Source organism: Chamaea fasciata, unplaced genomic scaffold (assembly GCF_029207755.1).
Source record: "Chamaea fasciata isolate MVZ Bird 193981 ecotype frontalis unplaced genomic scaffold, bChaFas1.0.hap1 SCAF_4, whole genome shotgun sequence".
NCBI lineage: Eukaryota > Metazoa > Chordata > Aves > Passeriformes > Sylviidae > Chamaea > Chamaea fasciata.
Window position 1 is genome coordinate 19,226,060 of NW_027094089.1, and position 19,106 is coordinate 19,245,165.

Here is a 19,106-nt window from a genome sequence, read left to right on the forward strand (position 1 = left end):
GGGTTAGTGAGAGGAAGATTGTTCTGGGCTAGCTTCTTGTTTCTAGGTGAAAGCATGCGTCTATTTGTACTTCTGTAATATCTCTCAAATCCTATAGCAGACTTCTTTTTAAAGAAAGTAGGATTTGGCAAAAGACTTGTAAAGAGTAAAAGGAGCTGGCTGTAGCAGAAGCTAGTAATGTTGCTGAGACTAGTGGGCGAAGCAGATAGGTGTCTTCCACTTGTGTCATGGCAAGAAAGAATACAAAAGTGTGTCAAAGCCGTTGTTAAGAAAAGTCCTAATTACATAGTAAATTTTGAAGCAAATAAATATATTGCGGGAAGGACTCAGTGACCCCTGAGGAGAGTGAGAGTGAAAATGAGTTGATGTTCTGTAAAAAAACTATACACTTAGAGGCAAATGACAAGCATTGCTGAGAGATGTGAAATTTAGTGAAAGTAGAGGTGTTTGGGAGTCCTTGTGTCTGCACTATGCTTGTAAACAGAAGCTGATGAGATCTGTGACTTGTGTCCATTAAAAACAACAGGAAATTAAACATGGAGTGAGGAAAAATATGGAGAGGGGAAATAGTGTTGACATAAGATACAGAAGGTATACATATGCCATTAATTAAAGTGTTGGGTGGAAGGTAGGAATGATTTTGAATGGTGTAAGTGGTCCAGGTGTTGGGAGAAGCAGCATTAGAGTTGGTGATCCCAAAGGATCCTTCCAGTCTTGTGATCCTCACTGCACTAACTTTATTGTGATGTGAGTTACTGTTCTGACAACTAATTGCTATAGACAAACTGTATATTAAGGTAAGAAATTGATGTATCATCTTCCTTATTTGTAAATGTTAGTAATAAGGAAAAGAACCTACATGTGAAGGAACTTGCTTACACTCATTTTTTACCTAAGGCTGTTTATTTTGGTTAATGGTTTTGATTCTTACTTATCTTGGTGGATTTTCACCTTATGTTTTATGGAGGTCCAAATGTAAGCAAGCACCATGGCTTTCAGGAGAATAGTCTTGGGCATACTCCTTGTCAATAGTAAGACTTTCTTATGATCCAGTTCTTTGAATACATGCTGTTACAAAAAAGAAGTATTGGCAAGTGAGTGCTAATGTGTTTGTGAGGCGCAGCTCTTTCAGATGGCAATCTGAACTGTCCTATTTCTGCAATTTGTCGGTGTCCTCCAGGAACCAGCACTGTTCGAGCAGTTTGTGAATGTGAAGATTAAACTCAGACTTCCAAAGGTATAGTTTGCCAGCAGTGTTTTGTTGTTAGGTCTCCTGTTACTGTCTGGAATCTAATTCAGTTACACCTTAACTCATACCCTAACAAATTCTTTTTCTTAATTTTCACAGTCAAACTTATTTCTGTCTCTTAGATGTTAATATTTTCTCTTGTTTGTGAAGCCAAACAGGTAACTATCAAGTAACATAACAACAAAATTTTATTAATATTTTAGTTAAAAATATTTTTAATGCTAGACCAATCTTCCTTCATTATTTGGTGTGGAAAACACAGGTGCTGTTTTTCGTGGAACCTTATTATTTACTGTAGCATGGTGGGATGTTTTTGCTTAAAAAAATAAAGACAAAAATTTACTGAATCCACCAAAATGTGCTGTTGCTTTATTTTTGAGTTTCTCTTTTGGTGAATATGCTAGACCTCTGAAGTTGAACAGTGGTATTTGTCAGTATCATTTTTTTATCTTCGTGCCTTTCAGGACAAGGTTGTGCTCAGTCCTGCTTGACAAGGAGCCATGTTCCAGTTGGCTGAGTGCTTGCAATCCTGTAACTTAAATGGAAACTACCAGAAAATAGACCAAGGCTGTGATTAGGAGGCAATCACCACTGGTGTGGTTAGTCAGCAACTCCTTTTCCAGGGTGCATCTTGTTTACACTAAGTCTGAACAGGGAGTGTAGAAACCTGAGTCACTGGTGAGACTGTTCAGGTGACTTTTGTTGTCAGGAGAAAAGCACATGCCAAAGGACAAGCACACAAGTGGTTTTGTTCCGTCATTTCTGCTCTTCCCTCTGTGGTACCACAGTATTTGTGTCTTCTAGCAGCTGTTACCTTGGCTGTGACCAGGCTGTGTGATTTGACCCAATAACTCTGGCAAGATTCTAGTAATTTAAGTGGCCTTCACCTCTGTGTACAACATCTGAGCAGAAGCTGCTTGTGCTCTGTGCCTTGTTAGAAATCTGCAGAGAAATGTATCTTTTTTCAAAATAAGTACACCCACCCCCCTCAAACCTGAAGAAACCAATTTCTCCATTCATCTGGTTTCTGAATTACTGTTAACGGGGTTTTTTTTATGTGTGGCGTTTTAAATTAATTTCTATATTTGCCCTTTGTTTTTTTTCCCTTCCACAGACACTTTTATTATAAACTAGTTGAGCTGTTGCTTTGTCATCGAAGTCAGTTTACCAGCTCAGACTGGCTCCTAGCAGACTTGATACATTATCAGTCTGTCTCTTTTCCTGCCTTCTGGTGCAAGGATATGGCTTTCATTATGTGTATTTCCTTAGTCTTTGGCAGCTGGAAGCATATGTGAGTTGCAGTCTGTTTTGTGTAAAATCAAACAGTGTGGGTTTTGTTCCCCTAATCAGTTAAGGCATTTCCAGTAACTTAAAAAAATATATTTCTGCCTACTTAAAATAATGTATTTCTGAATCTTGCAGAATTTTAAAGAAGGGCATATTATGCCACTGAAAATTGGAAGCCTCCTTTACTGCTCTGTCCAGTAATGTGTATCTTATATGTTTAAAAATTCTGTAAGATTTGGTGTTTATTTTTTTTTTCCATGATGAAGCACAGATTCAGGAGTAGGGTGCTGTCTTTTCTGATCATGAAACAGGTAAAAGTTCAGGAGAAATCTGTAACATGTAGGGAACCCCTGAAGGCAAAGTGACCGAAGCACAGTGTAACAGAATGCATCTTCTGAGAGAGTCGGGCACACAATAACTTGCTCTGGTACACTGCACCCAAGCTGCTTTTTGACTAATAATATTAAGGCTGCAGGAGAATATTGGAGAGGCGTGGCAGCTTGGATTACTGTTTAGTTCACCTCTTGGTTGGGGAACCAGGTCGCCTGACAGAGTTGTCTGTGTTGCCAGCGTCAGGAGGATTAACCTCTTATAATCTCTGTGATTTGAATAAGAGATTTTGTTCCTGTCCTCACTGCTCAGTTCAGAGCAGCTGCTGAGCAGAAACTTTGGTGGATCTTCAGAAATGTATCTCTGTTCATCAGCCAAAAAAGGAATAAATAGATGTTGCAAGGATTTCTCCTAGCTGTGCTTTTTAGCAACTGATTTAATTGTTTGTAGGGTAAATGTATATAGGTGGATTTAGCTGTTCTCTGGAATCAGGGAAGTTGGCTAAATCCTCAGTTTCCTTTTTGTTTGCAAGGTGTTGTATTACACAAATAGTATCAAATCACGCCCTGCTTCCCCAGCCCCTTGGAGAGCAAACTTGGGAAAAAAGCGGCGTCTTGTAAGCACATCATAACAAAACTTCAGTCTCTGTTTGTTTTCCCACTTCTCAAGAGAAGTATAACTGATCCTGACCAATGAGTTGGAGGTGATGCTCACCTGCCTGAGCTAGGTCAGGCCAAAGCTAGGAGGGATTACTCAGTCAGCTAAGGTGTATGTGTTTGCCCTTGAGGACTGGTGGTGGTAGTAATAAGGTACTTAGCTCTCTGCTTACAGCCCCACAAAATATGAAGGATTTTTTTTTGTGTATTGTGCTTGGGGGGAGGCTCTCCAATTTTAAAAAAGCCAGACTGTTTGCTGTGTTAAACAGGTAGCAAAACATCTTGCCTCGCTTTGATAGTCCCTTTCTTCTTGAGGCAGAGCAGTATGGGTTTGCTTGTGTTGTCTACTTTAAAACATGCGGTACTGCTGTCAAGTCATCAAATATGTATAGCAAAAAGGCTGAACTGTGAAATAGGGTGTCTGAGGCATGTATTCGCTCTTGCTTTTGAAGAAATACCAAAGTGGAATTCACCTGAAATTGCTGGCACCCTTCAGCATTGATTATGTTGGTGATGAAGGAGGTTTGGTGGTAGAATAGACTGTATGAAACTACTTTCAAAAATGTCACCTCTGGGTCCTAATCGTAGGGATGTATTAATTTGTAGAGTAAGTACTGCTGTATCATCATGTCATGCTCTTTTCTTGTAATTGTCTAGATGTTTATATGGATAAGATACAGGTTAATGGGCTTGTTCTGCAGCCCTCACTCTCATTATACCGTTTCTCTCAGTACAAACTCCTGCTGAAGGTGTGGAAGGAGCCCCTTGGTCTGCAGGGCAGAAGACATCTGGCTGGGGACCCAAATGCAAGATGTCATTGATGTCAAAGTGCTTTTTGGGAACTCTAGCATCTAATTTGAGCAGTGAGGCTGTCAGACTTACTGAAACAACTGATGTTTTGGGAGCAGTGAATTACAAATCTCACAGTCATTGTCATGGTGCTGGTAGGGGGAGAGGCAGTGACCAGAAGGCAAACATCTGAGACAGCATAAAAGGTCTCTGTGGCACTTTGCTTGTGAATTTTCTTGTGTTATTTGGTTGTGGTTCTTTGTGGAGAAATAGGACTGACACTTCAGAGCCTTTTCTCGGTGAAGAAAACCATCTGAAGATAGTTTGAACGCTCCATTATGTCTCAGAGTGTGGGCCTTCGGCTCAGGCAAGTGGCTGTTGAGGTGACAGCTAGGACTAACTTGAAATTTCAGGTAGATATTAACATGTCTGTGGGAACGTTATGAAGGAGCAAAGCACAATTCTGAATAAGCATCTGAGGATGCTGGCTCTTGCCTCGCTGGAATTAACTAGTCAGTTTGCACTGAAATCGTGACTGTTGCCATGTAAGTTGGAAAGGTGAGTAATGAGGTAAAGGGCTCTCTGCAGAGCGGCATGCAGGCTGGAGGCACCTTGTACTCCAGCACTGGCTGTGGGGCTCTTGAGAGCTGGAGCAAACACTTTCTGCACAGCCTTGAAGGACAATAATGAGATGCATTGTGTAGAGGAAAGATTTTTGTCTGGGCACTGGGAGGCTGTCATTTCAGCAAGTCCCAAAGCAGACAGAAGATGGCTTATGATTCTCAATTATTGTTGTAATTACCTGAAAGATGACTTGAACTCAGGGGGTTGTCTGTTTTGTGCTGGCTGGAGAAGTGTCCTGAGATACCTGCCCGCCAGCTTAACTGGGGGACCATGCAAGCAGGAGAAAGGGAGTTAGATACACTCAGAGCTTGGAAGAGCATCTGCAGTGATGGGAATTTCTGGAAGAGTGTTCTAGTGTTGGGAATTCCACTCCTCAGCTGCCACCTCCTCCTTCTCTCTCCTGCTCAGCATTTCACCACATGAGCTGCTTGGACATAGAAGTTTCTGCACTTTTTCTGGTTCCAAGTATATTTCATGTAAAAACTGGAAAATGTTTAATGGGCTGTTGATGCTCTGGATTCACTGGTGTTGCAGATGTGTTTCAGGAGGTTGTAAAGTTCAAGACATGCATGTTCCTAGTTTCTTTACTGCTTCCAGCATCTGATTCTAACTTTCTTGGCTGTATGGCTCATAAATACACTTTCTTTCTGCCCTCCTGGACAGAAAAAACAATAATGTCAGGCTTATTTCAACGGCTCTTTATCTGAAATCAATTCAATGCTTCCTACTGCCTTTCAGGAAGCTTTTTCTGGGATCAGCTGTAAGTAAACTTCTTGCAGCTTCTATTGCAAAGCAGAAGTTCCACTAAGTGCTAATGTGTAATGTAATAAAAATTTGAGCTGTGGTTTACCAAATAGCTTATCAATGTTTTAAGCATTTTATTGTTTTGATCTCCCGAGGCTTTTCTGGATGCAATGATCTGCATGTTTTAAAATGCTGCATTTCTCTTGCAGTGCTGAATGGTCATGGTGTATTGTACATATTTTGGCAGTGTAGATCCTGTTCTGTGCTAGCTTTATAGTAAAATCACTGTGTTTATTTAAAGGTTCAGAGATGAGGGTACTTCTGGGTTTTGGGACCTGTTGTTCTGTGAATCTCCTCCCTCCCTTCCTCTCTGTGAACTCTGTCCTAGTTGCTCTACTTCAAATATTGTTTTCAAACCAACAAACAACTGCCTGACCTTGCATCCTGATGCAACTTTCCTGAGAAATGCTGTGTAAGAATTTGGAAGAGTAATCTGATGTCTACATAAAGGAAGGAATCAGTTGCAGACCTCTTTAGTTTTTGTTTTGCATTTAGTCCCCTGTCACAGTTGCCTTCTACAAGTTGCATACATAGCTTAAGTTCCATTTTTCCTGTTGTATAATTCCCTAGTAAAATTCAGTTTGTGTTTGAGATACATTTAATTTTTTTGTCCAAAACTGTTCACAACTGCAATCCCCGGATCTTTTGCAGCACCTTTATTTTATTTTATTTTATTTTTTTTAATTTTTTTTTAATTTCAGTACTGTTTTCTTCACCTGTGAATTTCTGTCGGTGAGATAGTTCAAGGAGTATTTCAGGCAGGTGAGTTCTTGAGCTATGCAGCAAAAAGAATATGTATGAAACCCTTCAGTTCCAGAAGTTGGAAATTTGTGTAATGTTAAGTCAGTGTGTAAAATCAAATCTGGTAACAGATTAACCTGTAAACAAGACCCAGTTGTGTCTCTTAAGTGTCCAAATCTGTTTTGTCATTGCAAGTGTTTAGAAGTCTACTTGCATTAACTGCCTAGTACGTTAAACCAGAGTGGAAGGTAAATTGTCACTCCTGTTGGATGAAATACCTTTTAGAGAAGTAGAACCCTAGCTCTTGACAAAGGATTTGCAAACTTTATCTGCTCCTCCTGTGTACTGTGAGAATATGGGGAGTATGTACAAATACCAGAAAGGGTTTCTTACACTATTTTTAAATTTGTTCTGTTTACATTATCTAGTAACTTTGGTAGGGATGGAAGAAGTGGTATGGTATGAAGCTATGATGCAAGCTGAGCTGTGCTGTACACATTTACAAAGTTATGTGCAAAAGCTGAGTTGAAAAGTGACAATATTTGCAGGAGGTATGAAATTGCCTGCTTCACTGATGGGATCAGGCTGGATGGTTGTGCAAAATAGTTTTATTTATCTTTCATTTTATAACTGGATCAGCACAGTGTATTAACTGTGGGTTTCCTCAGGTTTGTGTAGATTTGCCATCATATTTCCTGCAAGCTCACCCAAGTTTATGTGCATGAAATACTGAGGAATAGTCCAGATATCCAGTCACCGTGCTGTGTTCCTCTGATGTTCATGGGCTATGGCAGTACTAGAGATTTAGACAAGACTATAATATATAGCTTTCACATATGAAAGCTAGGCATTTTCTGCTTTGATTTCAATACTTTTCTCACTAAAGTTCATCCCATACAAGTGAAAATTCTGGCAAGAAAAAAATGTTGAGGTCAAGTTTAGTAACCAGAAACAGGCAACAATATCCCCATGGGACTTAGCTGTGAGCCCCAAGTTGTGGAGTGTCTGGACTACGGAGGGGAGAAAGTGGGGTGCTGTTTTCTGCAGGTTGTGACTCCTGTGTGCCTGCAAGGCCTGGATCTTAATTGACCAGAGAATTTACAGAGGAGCAGGAGAGCATCTAGTGAGGTTAGGCAGTGTGGGGGAGTCACTGGGATGTGTACATTATGTAGTGCTTTCCTGGAAATCCTCTATGAAATGGTGGTGAACCTTGAATGGGAATGCTGAGTATGTGTTTCCTTAGCACAGGGATTTGGAAAACCCTGTGAACAGTCACATGTCCCAGCTGCTCTCAGTCACTGTCCAGTGGGCAGGAAGGGTGGAGTGGCTGGTAGAAAGGTGTTTGTTGGAAATTGTATTGTAAATCAAATAAATGTACTAGCTTTGTGTGTCTGTGGGCAGGGTAATGAATTTGCAGATGATCTGAGCAGGAAGATGCTAATTCATGTGAATTAGGAAGGATTCTAATTCATTTTCAAGACATCTGGCAATACAGAAATCTCTTGGGTAGATCAATTTGCTATCACAGACTACAGATTAAAAACTCTCTTTTGCCCACCCCCTTCCTGAGAAGAATCCTTGAGTAATGTGAGTAATGGCTGGTTGCTGAAGGGAATGTATGTTCCCTTTGTTTGATGTGGTTCCCAGGGCCTTGGGTAGGGCAAGTCAGTCTGTCCTGTGGGCATTCAGAGTGGTCAAATAGAAGAAAGCTCTTTGCTACGTGATTGGAAAATGCAACATGTAAGTGCTTTGTGGAATGTTGGGCTTTTTTTTCTTCATTTCTACGAACTATTAAAAATTAATGAACTCATATCATGTCTATTCCATTTATTCCGGACTACTTATTAAAGCAGATCGATCCCTCAGTTCGGTTGAGGTAAACTTGGCTATCTGGGTTCCCCCACAGTTGTCTCCATAAAAGAGGTAATGGGTTTTTGAAGGACTGTTTCAAGTACTAAATCAGAAAAATTCTGTCCTTAGAAGCAACCTTAGTTCTTTGGGCACTGTTGAAAATCTATGCTATTTTCCTGCTCTCTGCCAGTTACCAAGCAGAATGGCATTTTGCAGTGGCTCTTCCTTCTGGCAACAGAGCAGTTCTCTGATCAGCCCAGCCCTCCTTTCACATTAAGCAATAACAGAATGTTAATCCCCTGTGTACTGTGAATTCAGTCTCAGCTTTTAGGACTGTTGGTCCATGAAGGACCACTGTGTTTCCATCACATCATTCTCAAAGAGAATACTGGGGCATAAAGTACTCCCTTCCTGCTTGAGTGGAACAGTGTTTATATGTAAACCAGTGGTTTGTTTTGCCTGGCAGGAAAACAAAGTTTGAAGTAATGAATGTGACTTAAGTCCTATGTCTCTCAGTGGCCCCTGAGGCTGCAGGTGCCTTGTCTGCAGTAACCACCCCAGCTCTGCGGGGCTCTGCTGGGAGAAGCTGGAGACCCTGCTCTGGGCTCTGCAGTTACAGCAGAAGCTGTTGAGGTGCTGCTGAGTGCTGGTGGGTCCTTGGGGCCTCCTGTGCAATTATCCTTCCTCCAGGCTGGTTCAGGGAAATCTCTTCCTTCCTTTAATTTCACTCTAAGTTTATGAGAATGCAGTGGAGCCGTTCTTTTTACACCTGTTCAGGCTGGGAATGTCAAGGTGGCTGTGTCACATTGACTCTTTGAGGCAGACTTGGAAAATCACTAAACTGCTGTTTTATCCAGCTTTTCCTTTCCCAGGAATTATGAAGGGGAAGAGTTTCATGGCACAGTCAGTACTGCTGTTCTGTTATGGCACTTGGAATTGCAGTTAATGGCAAAACTGATGCTGCTGGGCTTCAATAGGGGTTGTGTGAAACACGACAGTGACCAAGTTAAAATCATAGGTGAGGTCACTTCATGGCCTCTTGCTTCCTCCAGGCTGGAGCACCTTTTGGGTTCAAGTAGTGGAAAAGAAAAGGGTTCCTCACCCTCAGGTGGAAGATGAGAGTGTGTAGAGACTGTGCATGTTTTGATCTCCAGGGCAGGGAAGGAAGTGGTGGAGTCCCCTCCTTGAAGGTATTCAAAAACCCTCTGGACACAATGGTGTGCCACGTGCTCTGGGATGACCCTGCTTGAGCAGGGAGGTTGGATCAGATGACCCATTGTATTCGCTTCCAACCTGACCCATTCTGTGATTCTGTGAAAGGTCGTTGTGTGTCTGAGTTAGATCTCCAGGGTCAGAGCAGTCCTTGTTAAAAATGCCAGTCTTGAGCCACTTGCCAACCTGTCGTGTATTTTATCAATAACTTCCAGTAAGTGAGTAGGAGGTGTTGAGTTTCTGGCTCTATGATGGGGTACGTGCACTACAGCTGTTGGTGCAGGATTCAGCCAGCAAAATGGTTTCCAAAGGCTGAGTTACAGAAAGTGAAGGGCTGGAGCACTACCTAACCATTGCACCCCTCACAGGAGGGCTCCCCTCCCTTCTGTGTGCCTGCTGGAGGGCGCATGGGTGTGAATTTGGTGTGTTGACTTAGTCTTGGGTAGTATCAGCAGCGTGCTGTGGTCTCTTATTTCTGTTGTTTAAGCAACCTTTGCACCTAGTGCTGCATGTCACTATACACTGAGGTCTGAGCACCTTGAAAAGGTGAGAAAAGCAGAATGAAATGGAAATATGTACTGATTCTGCTGTTCAGCTGGGGAAAGTTACTGTAGAAGTTAGAGTGCTCTTAAAAACACATTAATGCTGCATTTGTATTTCACAGGGACAAGGAAGCTATTTATCAAGTAGCTGATCAGGAAAATGAGTTTTGAACGCTCTGCTTTCAGCATTGCATTTCTTTTTAAAAGTGGTAATTAAAACTGTGCCCTTCCATTCTTTTAATTTCTCCCACAGCCCCTCCATGGCACTTTATTGTCCCCTGCGAAGGGATGTAGGTTTTGTTCTAGAGTGGGGAGTGACCGGGTTGTAAGTCATGTGCTGGATTTAGTTAGAATGTAATCTTTTGGCCATCTGCTCAGGTACTCCCTGTGTAGCATTCCTCTTATTTGCAAGCCTTAAAGGTGATCTGGGATGTGCAGGTGTTCAGCACACTTAGGTTCTCTTTAACTGAATATGACCATGTGCCTGCTTGATTTGAGGAGATTTGAGCAGAGTATCTTCTGAGCCTTGCAGTAATTTGACATGCTTAATTTTACTTAACTCAGTGGTATATGTAGCACCTGCTCAGGAAAAAAAGATCATTTAGACTGTTTGAAAAATATGTGGATAACAAGGTTTTCTCCTTAGGACGGAGTTTAAAAATGCTCTGGTGTATGCTCTGCTATTGTGTTTTCATCCTCCCACAGTGATTCTAGACATTTTTTTTGCAATTTCTGGCTTGTGTTTTCCTTTCCTAGTCTTTAGGAGTTTGTCTGACCCTCCAGTCCTTTCTAAGTGATGGCTGCAGAGCATCTGGAATCTTGCTGTGGCTTTTAAAAAGGTTTGGTTTAGTTTAGTTTAGTTTAGTTAAGTTGCAGGCAAGACTTTCAAGTTAATTTCTTTTTTGTGTCTATATTAGAGTTATGCCAAAATGGTGAGAGATGCTCAGATGGAAGAAAAAAAACTCTGGATGAATTTGATGTTTATATCAAGTTTTGTCTGCTTTCTAATAACTCCATGGAATAGCTGTATCTCTGATATACTCAAGTCTTTTTTGGAGATTAAATGAATCTTTGTGTGCAGAGAGAGCAGGTGCATCTCTGTGCATCTCTTTCAAGATGGGCTTGCATGTGGCAGTGCAAAACATTAGGTCTTGCCTTTCTTTCTAATTTTCTGTCATTTTCATTCCCTCCCTTGTGTCCTGCTCTTGCTGTGGAGTGGCATAGGATCAGCAGAATTTGATGTTTGTGTCTGAATGGATGGACTTCATTTGCTTAGAGAAGCCATTTGAAACTGAACAGATTTTGACATCTCCAGCTGGTTTAAAAATGCTCCTTCCCGAGAGACCAGAAGTACTATGGGATAACTGGGAGTGAGTCAGGAAATACTTGATCTAGACTATTAACTTACATTATGTTTAGGTTTTTGCTTTGCAATGCAGAAGCAACTGTAGCTGTAAAACCTGGTGTTACTGGGTGCTTTAGAGAATAGTTTCATTTTGTGGTACAAGTTTTATATTATAAAAATTAGATTTTACATTATAAAACTGTAGTGTTACACATGGCTTGATTTCAAAGTACTTTCATGCTACATCATGTAGCAATGACTTTTCAGCCTTTGCTGTAACACTGGGTAACTAAAGCATCAGGTTTCTGTAGAGCTTCAGAACTCAACTTTAAGTCCTTCCTTGAAAGCTTGGCATAGAGGAGCTTTAACCAGACAGAAGGAGCAGGTGTGGGTCCAAAAGTTTTCTTAGTAGTGTCCCTTTGGAAAGCTGAAGTCCTTCATTGCATGGTGTGCTGGTGTTCCGTGCAGTGCATCTGATCTGCAAATTGCCTGGGCTGACAAAGAGGCTGGGCCTTAGGAGTGCCTAGCAGCCTGTTCCGGCTCCGAACTCCCAGAAATTCAAGCTGTTATCTGGGGAATCCTGCAGTCTCTCAGCCAGTCCTGGGAGATGTTCTGGGAGCTGCACTTTTGAAATGCTTTCTGCGCACCCCTAGGAAGTGCTTCCCCGTGGGGCTAACAAAATAAAAACACGTCTAAGTCACTTTTCATGGGAACTTTTTGGACCTGCTGTACAGGCGTGCAGATGGAGCAGAAGAGTTACTGGTGAGATGAGACTCCCAGGTTTGTGATTCAGGTCTTTGTTATAAGTTCTATTTCTGCAGCTAAAGGTGTAATTTATTGCATGCAGTTTGTGAGGCATGGTGCTCATTCCTGGGAGTTGCTAAGGTTTCCATTTTTGCCATGTGAGTCTGTAGCATGCTTGTGATCTTTGTTTAGTCTGGCTGCTTCCCCGGGATATCCCTGGGACATCTCTTGCTGAAGCCCTACACAGGCACCCTTCTCAGCTGCCAAGGCAGTGCAGGGTTTGCTGCCTTTCATCAAAGGAACCTCTGAATGTTTAGAGGCTGTGATCGCAGTGTACAAACGACCTCTGTCTCTTAGTTTGCATATTGCCACTGCAGAGGCTGTGTCTCTTCTCTGTGTTTAGGAGCCACTGGCCCACTCCAGTTGCTTTTTTAAGCAAATAATACCATAGTTCTACACTGGGGTTGCCTCTGGTTCCTTGCTAACAGCAGTGGAGCTTGCGCAGCTTCCTGTGTGTACCCTGCCTTCCTTTGCCTTTTTTCCCAAGCACATGCACTTGTTTCTTTTTCTCCCTCCTCTTGTTAAAAGAGAGGAGCAGGGAAGTGCAGAGATAAGCTGGTGCCTGCACACTCCAGGGCAGTATTTCATGAAATGTCTGCTTTTGTGCAGTATGCAAAGGAACCTAGAAAGTGGGTAGATTGTCTCACATATTTCTCAGTGGTTAAACAAACTGATTTGAAGATTTGAAGGCATCTTTATCTTCAGTCAAGAACACTGGCCCGTGCTATTGTATGTTTTGCTTGCAGCGTTAGGTTCAACATCAGGAATGCTTCAGGTCCTGAATCTAGGAGAAAATGAACCAGTTTATTTTGGACCTAAAGGCCTGTGGGCCCTGTCAGTCTAGGTGGAAGCTTCAGCCCTTTTAACAGTAACAGTTCATAATGTACCTGGTTCAGCATTTTCCTTCATGCAGGAATCTACCTAGACTATAAATGCTCGCAAAGGAGAATTTCTGAAATAGCAATACTGTTATCACACTCCATTGCAGCTCTGAGTATAATGGTGTCAGGGCATTTTTTAAAATTGTTTTTAAATATTTCTTTCTAGAACTTTCAAGATAAAAGTTGGAGGCTATGAGCCTCTAATAAGTATTGGCAGCTCTGTTTTCTGGAGGAAATTTTATTGCACCAGCTTTTAAATGTTTTTTGCTCTCTGATATATCTTGCTTTCTAGCTTGTTAAATATATTTTCTTCTTAGTGTTAGTTTTCCATTGGGGAAACTAGCTGGAGCCTAGAGATGTCTTCTCTTAGTGCTTACACTTAGCAATTCTAGTGAGGATATGAGCTTGCAAAAGGGAAATGTAAACAAAATCTCCCCTAGGTAGACATAGACCTTCTCCATCTGGTGAGATAAGAGCCAATACTGTTTTATGTTTTAGCAATTCTTTTTTTATATATAAATACTGTCCTGGAATTAAAATAACAGAGTAGAGCTTGTAAAAATGACATTTGAGTTTACGCTGCTGTTTGTTTGGCTTATTTAATTTAATTGACAATGTCATAGCATAATGCTACGTACGGAGCTGCTATTCAGGCTTGATTATTTTCAATTTGTGGTCTGCTGTACAGTGTTAGGAGAATTTCTTTGTTTATAAAGAAATGTTTATTTCTTCTGGAGTGTAAGTAGCTTTGTAAGTGAGGTGGTATGAAATGACATCTTGCTAAGCAGCACTAACTTCTGGTTGCAATGGATAGAAGTTGAGATTTGCTTTGCATTAGACATATCACATTGCTTTCCAAACATTAAGCCTGCAATTGTTTTTTTAAATGCATCACTTCAGAGAGGTGCCATGGGGTACAAAGGAGTTTTTCATCTTCAGATTTGTTTAAATGAGTGTGAATTTCCAGCTACCAGGACTGTGCAGGGGATGTTGTCCAGTTAATATGATTCACTGTAATGCTTTAACTCAAAGGAAACTGTGGCAGGACAAAATCACTGACAGTCTCTTATTTTGTTCTTTTCTTTTTTTCTCTTTACAGTAAAAAAAGCTAAACTCCATGGACCACCAGGTAAGTTGTGCTCTACTGCTTGTTTGCAGCAATGGGTATCCCTGCTCTCTCACTGCTGTTCCTGCTGCTCCCTCCAGTTTTCCTCCACCTCATCTCAGCTCCTTCATGTTCTCCTTATGAGTGATCTTATCTACCTTGACAATCCAGGCAGTTTCAGTTAGTAGAAAACTTGAGGCTGTGAGGTGGTGTCACAGTGGTAAGAAACCTCTGTCTGCTCAACCTGACCTGAACAGGTGATGAATGAGGAAATATGTTCTTTTACTGTCACCCTTCCCCACCCACTCGGCCCTTTCATCTCATCTTGCCTCTGTCCCTGTTCAAAACAGGGTCTGAAAATGTTTACTAAGCAGAACTGTTGTGTGCATCTTTGGATTTAGTGCCTTCTCAGTCCTGACTGGGATTGTTGGATAGAACTGCAGAAGTGAATCATTCTCTTATGTGGCAGTCTGTACTGGCTGTGCTTGGAATTAAAATTCCATCCGCTAGGTTTTCTGTCTACATAATAAAACAAAAACAAACAGCTGGTGATACCCAGAGTTTACAGTCTGGGCAACTTCTTTTCATTGTGGTTCAGAAGCTAGCAAGGAATCATTTAGCAAGTAAATAGATTTATCAGTGGAAATTTAATGTACAGTTTACAAAAGAATAAGCACTTATATAAAATGCTTAAAAATAAAAACTTGTGGAATAACATATTCAGGTGTTTAGGTCTGAAACAGTTGCACAGCTCATTCATAACTTACTTGTTCAGCTTAATTTTTTGGATATAGCTGTCCTCAGATTGTGGCAGCAAACTTTCCAAGACTCCTCATCCATATTCCACAGCAGATCAAGATCTGTCTGTGCACCAACCTTGAATTTCCAGGGAAGGAAAAGTGAGTGCCCAGACTGGAAGGGAGACAGTGTGTACTTTATCTTTTCCCTAATCAAGCCTGCTCATAAATGCAAAAGATTTGTCCTCTAGTCTAGGTTGTCTCAGGTTAAACGTGAGTCAGGTATGTGGTTTCACTGACAAGCTCAGTGTCCCAGGAGGATGCAGGAGTAAAATAGACAGGGAGGGGTAGTAATAAATAATTGGATATATAAGAATCACAATTCAGTGACTCTTGACTCCCTCCTGAGCTTCTGGATTGTGTAATTTCTGTTTCCTCCCTTCACGTTAGGATATTGGAAGCTAGATGATGAGGTTTACTATAGTAACCCACAGCAATGATGCATTAAAATTAAACAATCATACAGTCATAGAATGTTCAGGATTTGGAAGGGGCCTAAAGAGTCATCTAGTTCCATGCCATGGGCAGGGACACTTCCCACTAGACCACGTTGCCCAGTGCCTTAGCCAACCTGGCCTCAAACACTACAAGTACAGGGCATCCACAACTTACTTGGGCAACCTCTGCCAGTGTCTCAACACCTTCACAGTAAAGAATTTCTTCCTAATACCTAACTTAATTTCCCCCTTTCAATTTGTGCGTATTATTCCCTGTACAATCACTATGGTTCCTGGGAGTGAGTCCCTTTCTGGACTCCTTTCAGATATTAGCAGATTGCTGTGAGATCTCCCCACAGCCTTCTCTTTGCCAGGCTGAACAGCCCCAACTTTCTAAGCCTGTCTTCATAGGGGAGGTGCTCCAGTCTTCTTACCAGCTTTTTTTCCTCCTCTGCACTTGCTCCAACATTGGCGTGTCCTTCTTATTTTGGAGATGCCAGAACTGTATGCAGTAACCCAGGTGGGATGTCACAAGAGTAGAGCAGGTGAATTGTCTTCCTTGACCTGCTGCTTATGCTCCTTTGGTTGCATCCCCGGATACATTTGGCTTTCTGGACCCCAGGGACACACTGCTGGCTTATGTTGTTACTCGTCAACCAGCCTCATGAGGTTTGCACTGTTCCATTTCTCCAGCCTGTCCAGGTCCCTCTGGATGGCATCCTTCTCTCCTGAGCACCATGCAGCTTCGTGTCATCAGTGAACTTGCTGAGCATGCCCTTGATCCCACTGTCCCTGTCACTGACAAATATAATGAACAGTATCAGCCCCAGTTCAGACCCCTGAGGGACACCACTTGTCACTGGTCACCAGGTTGATAATGAATTGCTGACCACAAGTCTTTGGGTGTAGCCAGACAGCCAGTTCTTTATCCACAGAGTGCTCTATCCATCAGATCTGTGCCTCTCTAATTTAAAGACAAGGATGTTGTGCAGGACAGTGTCAAATGCTTTGCACAAGTCCAGGCAGACAACATCAGTTACTCTGCCTCATCCACCATTGCAGTAACCCTAGAAGGTCATCAGATTTGTCGGCCATGATTTCCCCTTCGTAAAGCCATGTTGGCTGTTATGTCTTTGTTTTCCATGTGAAATTTTGACAGTATTAAAATTGACTTGATTGAGATTGAACACTGGGAATGGAGGCAAGAGAACATCAAAGTATTAAAATATGTGCACTCCTTTCTGGATGCTTAGCATGTCTTGTTCCAGGCTGTTTGAAACTGATAGATAGGCCTGAGCTGGTAACTCCCATTAAAGGGAAGTTTGTTCATTCTTGGGTGCTGATATTTAAACTTTGTCTGTGTTTTGCTGCTTTTGGTTTTATTAGCAAAGAGATAGCAGAAACTAGGAAAAAAGTTCTTCTAGAGTTTTCCTTCAGATTTAAAATAAAAAGCAAAACATCTAAACAGAGGCTGTCTTGTCTAGATGTGAGTGTGATGTGGTTTTCCTAGGCCAGGTGGGTTTCAGCACACTTACCAATAAATCTATATTTTTCTTCTGCCCGACTGGCCTGTAAAATTCTTTGTGGATTCATGTGTGGAAAACTGAGGTGTGACTCAGGAGAGCAGTTGGGTCAGAAGGGAAGAGATGATGATGTGACCAACCCAACCTCTTGCTGTATGTTTTGCAAGTTTTTTTTCACACTGCTTAGTGTTTATGATGGGTCCTGTGCCTTCAGACTGTCTTTTCTTCCTCTTGTCTGCATTTCAGGAGCAACATCATACTAAGTGTCTGTGTTCCTTAGGAATTTACTGTTTGTCCCTGTCTTACAGCAAGTGAACAGTTGCGTGTTTTTGTTCATTTGTGCTAAGATTTCTGAAAAAGCTATGGTTGAAAATTTGATGCAGGTGGAAAACATCTTGAACATTTGGCTTCTTAAACCCAGTCATATCTTCTCTTACGGGCTTTTCATCTGAGGTCTCTCTGGATGCACTGTATGAACTGAAAACATTACAGTGTTGCGGATGATGTGATGAAAAGGTATGACAATAGAGATAACATTTTATGTCTCATTTCCCAGATAAATTCAATACGTATGTGACCCTGAAAGTGCAAAATGTGAAGAGCACGACGGTGGCTGTGCGAGGTGACCAGCCCTGCTGGGAACAGGATTTTATGTTGTAAGTATGGTGGTGCACAGCATGAGGTGCTTGTGGTTGAGTCCTTCCACAGCCCTGGTGTTCATACAAGCACTGCTAGTGTATGTAGGAGTTGGAATGTTTGGGTTGGTAGAATGCACAAGCCTGGTGACAACCTGAATAATTTTCTTTACTGTTGTATGTGTTGACCTGTGGTGGAGGATGTGTGTTGGGAGATTGTCTCTGCTGGTGCCATGGACTGGCAATTGCTAGTCAGGTCTGAAGTGGGAGGCCAAGTCTGAGGTTGAACTGGGAAGTTACTGTGTGGTTTGGGTCTGGGTTGATGTTGTCCTTGGCCAGTATGTGCACAGCTGTGCCTGTAAGCTCGAGACACACACATGCCTACAAGAGAGCTTAGCCAAGGCCTAAAGGCCCTTAGCTGAGCTTAAATGGGGCTCCTGGGTGTGGGAAGAGGGTGTGGGTGTCTGTGGCTGAAGAGGCTGGTCAGGGCAATTAAGTGTTAGTGCCCTCAGGGCCTCTAGGAGGTGATCTTGGTTACCTCAGTTGGGAGCTGCTTCATGAGCAGCAGAACCAGTTCATTCCAGCTTTTCCAGGGCTTCTGGTGCGGTTGGCACTTCTGATTTGCTCTGATTCTCATAGATGTGACATGCAGCCAAGGATTTCCTAGTGCCTTTTACAATGGTGTGGGTTTTCTTTCTGGTGGATGAATGATTTATTGATTGTACTGCATCTGCTTCTGTTTCTATAGCTTTGTAAGGCAAATTGAACTAAATTTACTAAATGGGGGGGAATGATGTTGTGGGATCAAATAGAGCGCTGCTGTTTCTGAGTGGGTTTGAGGTGTTTACATGGTATCTGTAGTAAGAGACCCCCATGGAATTTTGTGAATATGTTTCCTAACGTACCAGCAGTTTGTTTCTCCTCAGCTGAAAGTGGGAGGTTGCCTCAGGTTAAGGAGGTCACCTGGGTCAGTACTGTATTTTCATCATAGCTGTGCTCTCACCTCCTTTGTTTGGTGATACTCTGCTTTTGGAGCAGCCCAAGAGGTGTGTGCTCTTGCATGGAGAGTCTGGAGCCTGTCCTTTGGCATCTGGTGAAACTCACACGCTCCAGAGCACCAACATCTGCTCAGCTCTGAAGCTCCTGGTCAGACAGAGGCCATGGCTATCACTGATATAAAACACTCAGGACTGGGTAAGGCTGGGACAAGGAATTGAACCTATCCTTGGAGCCACATGCCCATACTCAAACTACTAACTCTTTCTGCCTGTGATTTGTGCTCATCCTGTGGGCAGGAGCTAGCTTTAAACACAGCCAGCCACAGAGGAGGCTTCTCAGTGGTGATTTAAGAAAGCACTTGAATATGTTGGATGAAGGCTCCTGTGTTTGCTGCTCCTCCCTCCCCTCAAGCAGCTCCTGCTGCTGCACTCTGGTATCAGCTGGGAGCTTAGCTAGCATGCTGTAAGGTCACTGAGACGCTCCATAATTAGTTGC

At 42.2% G+C, this 19,106-nt stretch overlaps 1 protein-coding gene across 2 annotated transcripts in view; it reads left to right on the top strand.

Annotated features, from left to right (window-relative positions):
* The window catches only part of UNC13B (unc-13 homolog B), a 215,302-nt gene that overhangs the window by 12,063 nt on the left and 184,133 nt on the right, over positions 1-19,106 (top strand). For both annotated transcript variants that reach the window (XM_066180967.1, XM_066180969.1), the window contains exons 2-3: positions 14,215-14,244; positions 17,534-17,633. In XM_066180967.1, the coding sequence (XP_066037064.1) occupies positions 14,215-14,244; positions 17,534-17,633 (130 nt within the window). The remainder of the gene's footprint in view (positions 1-14,214; positions 14,245-17,533; positions 17,634-19,106) is intronic.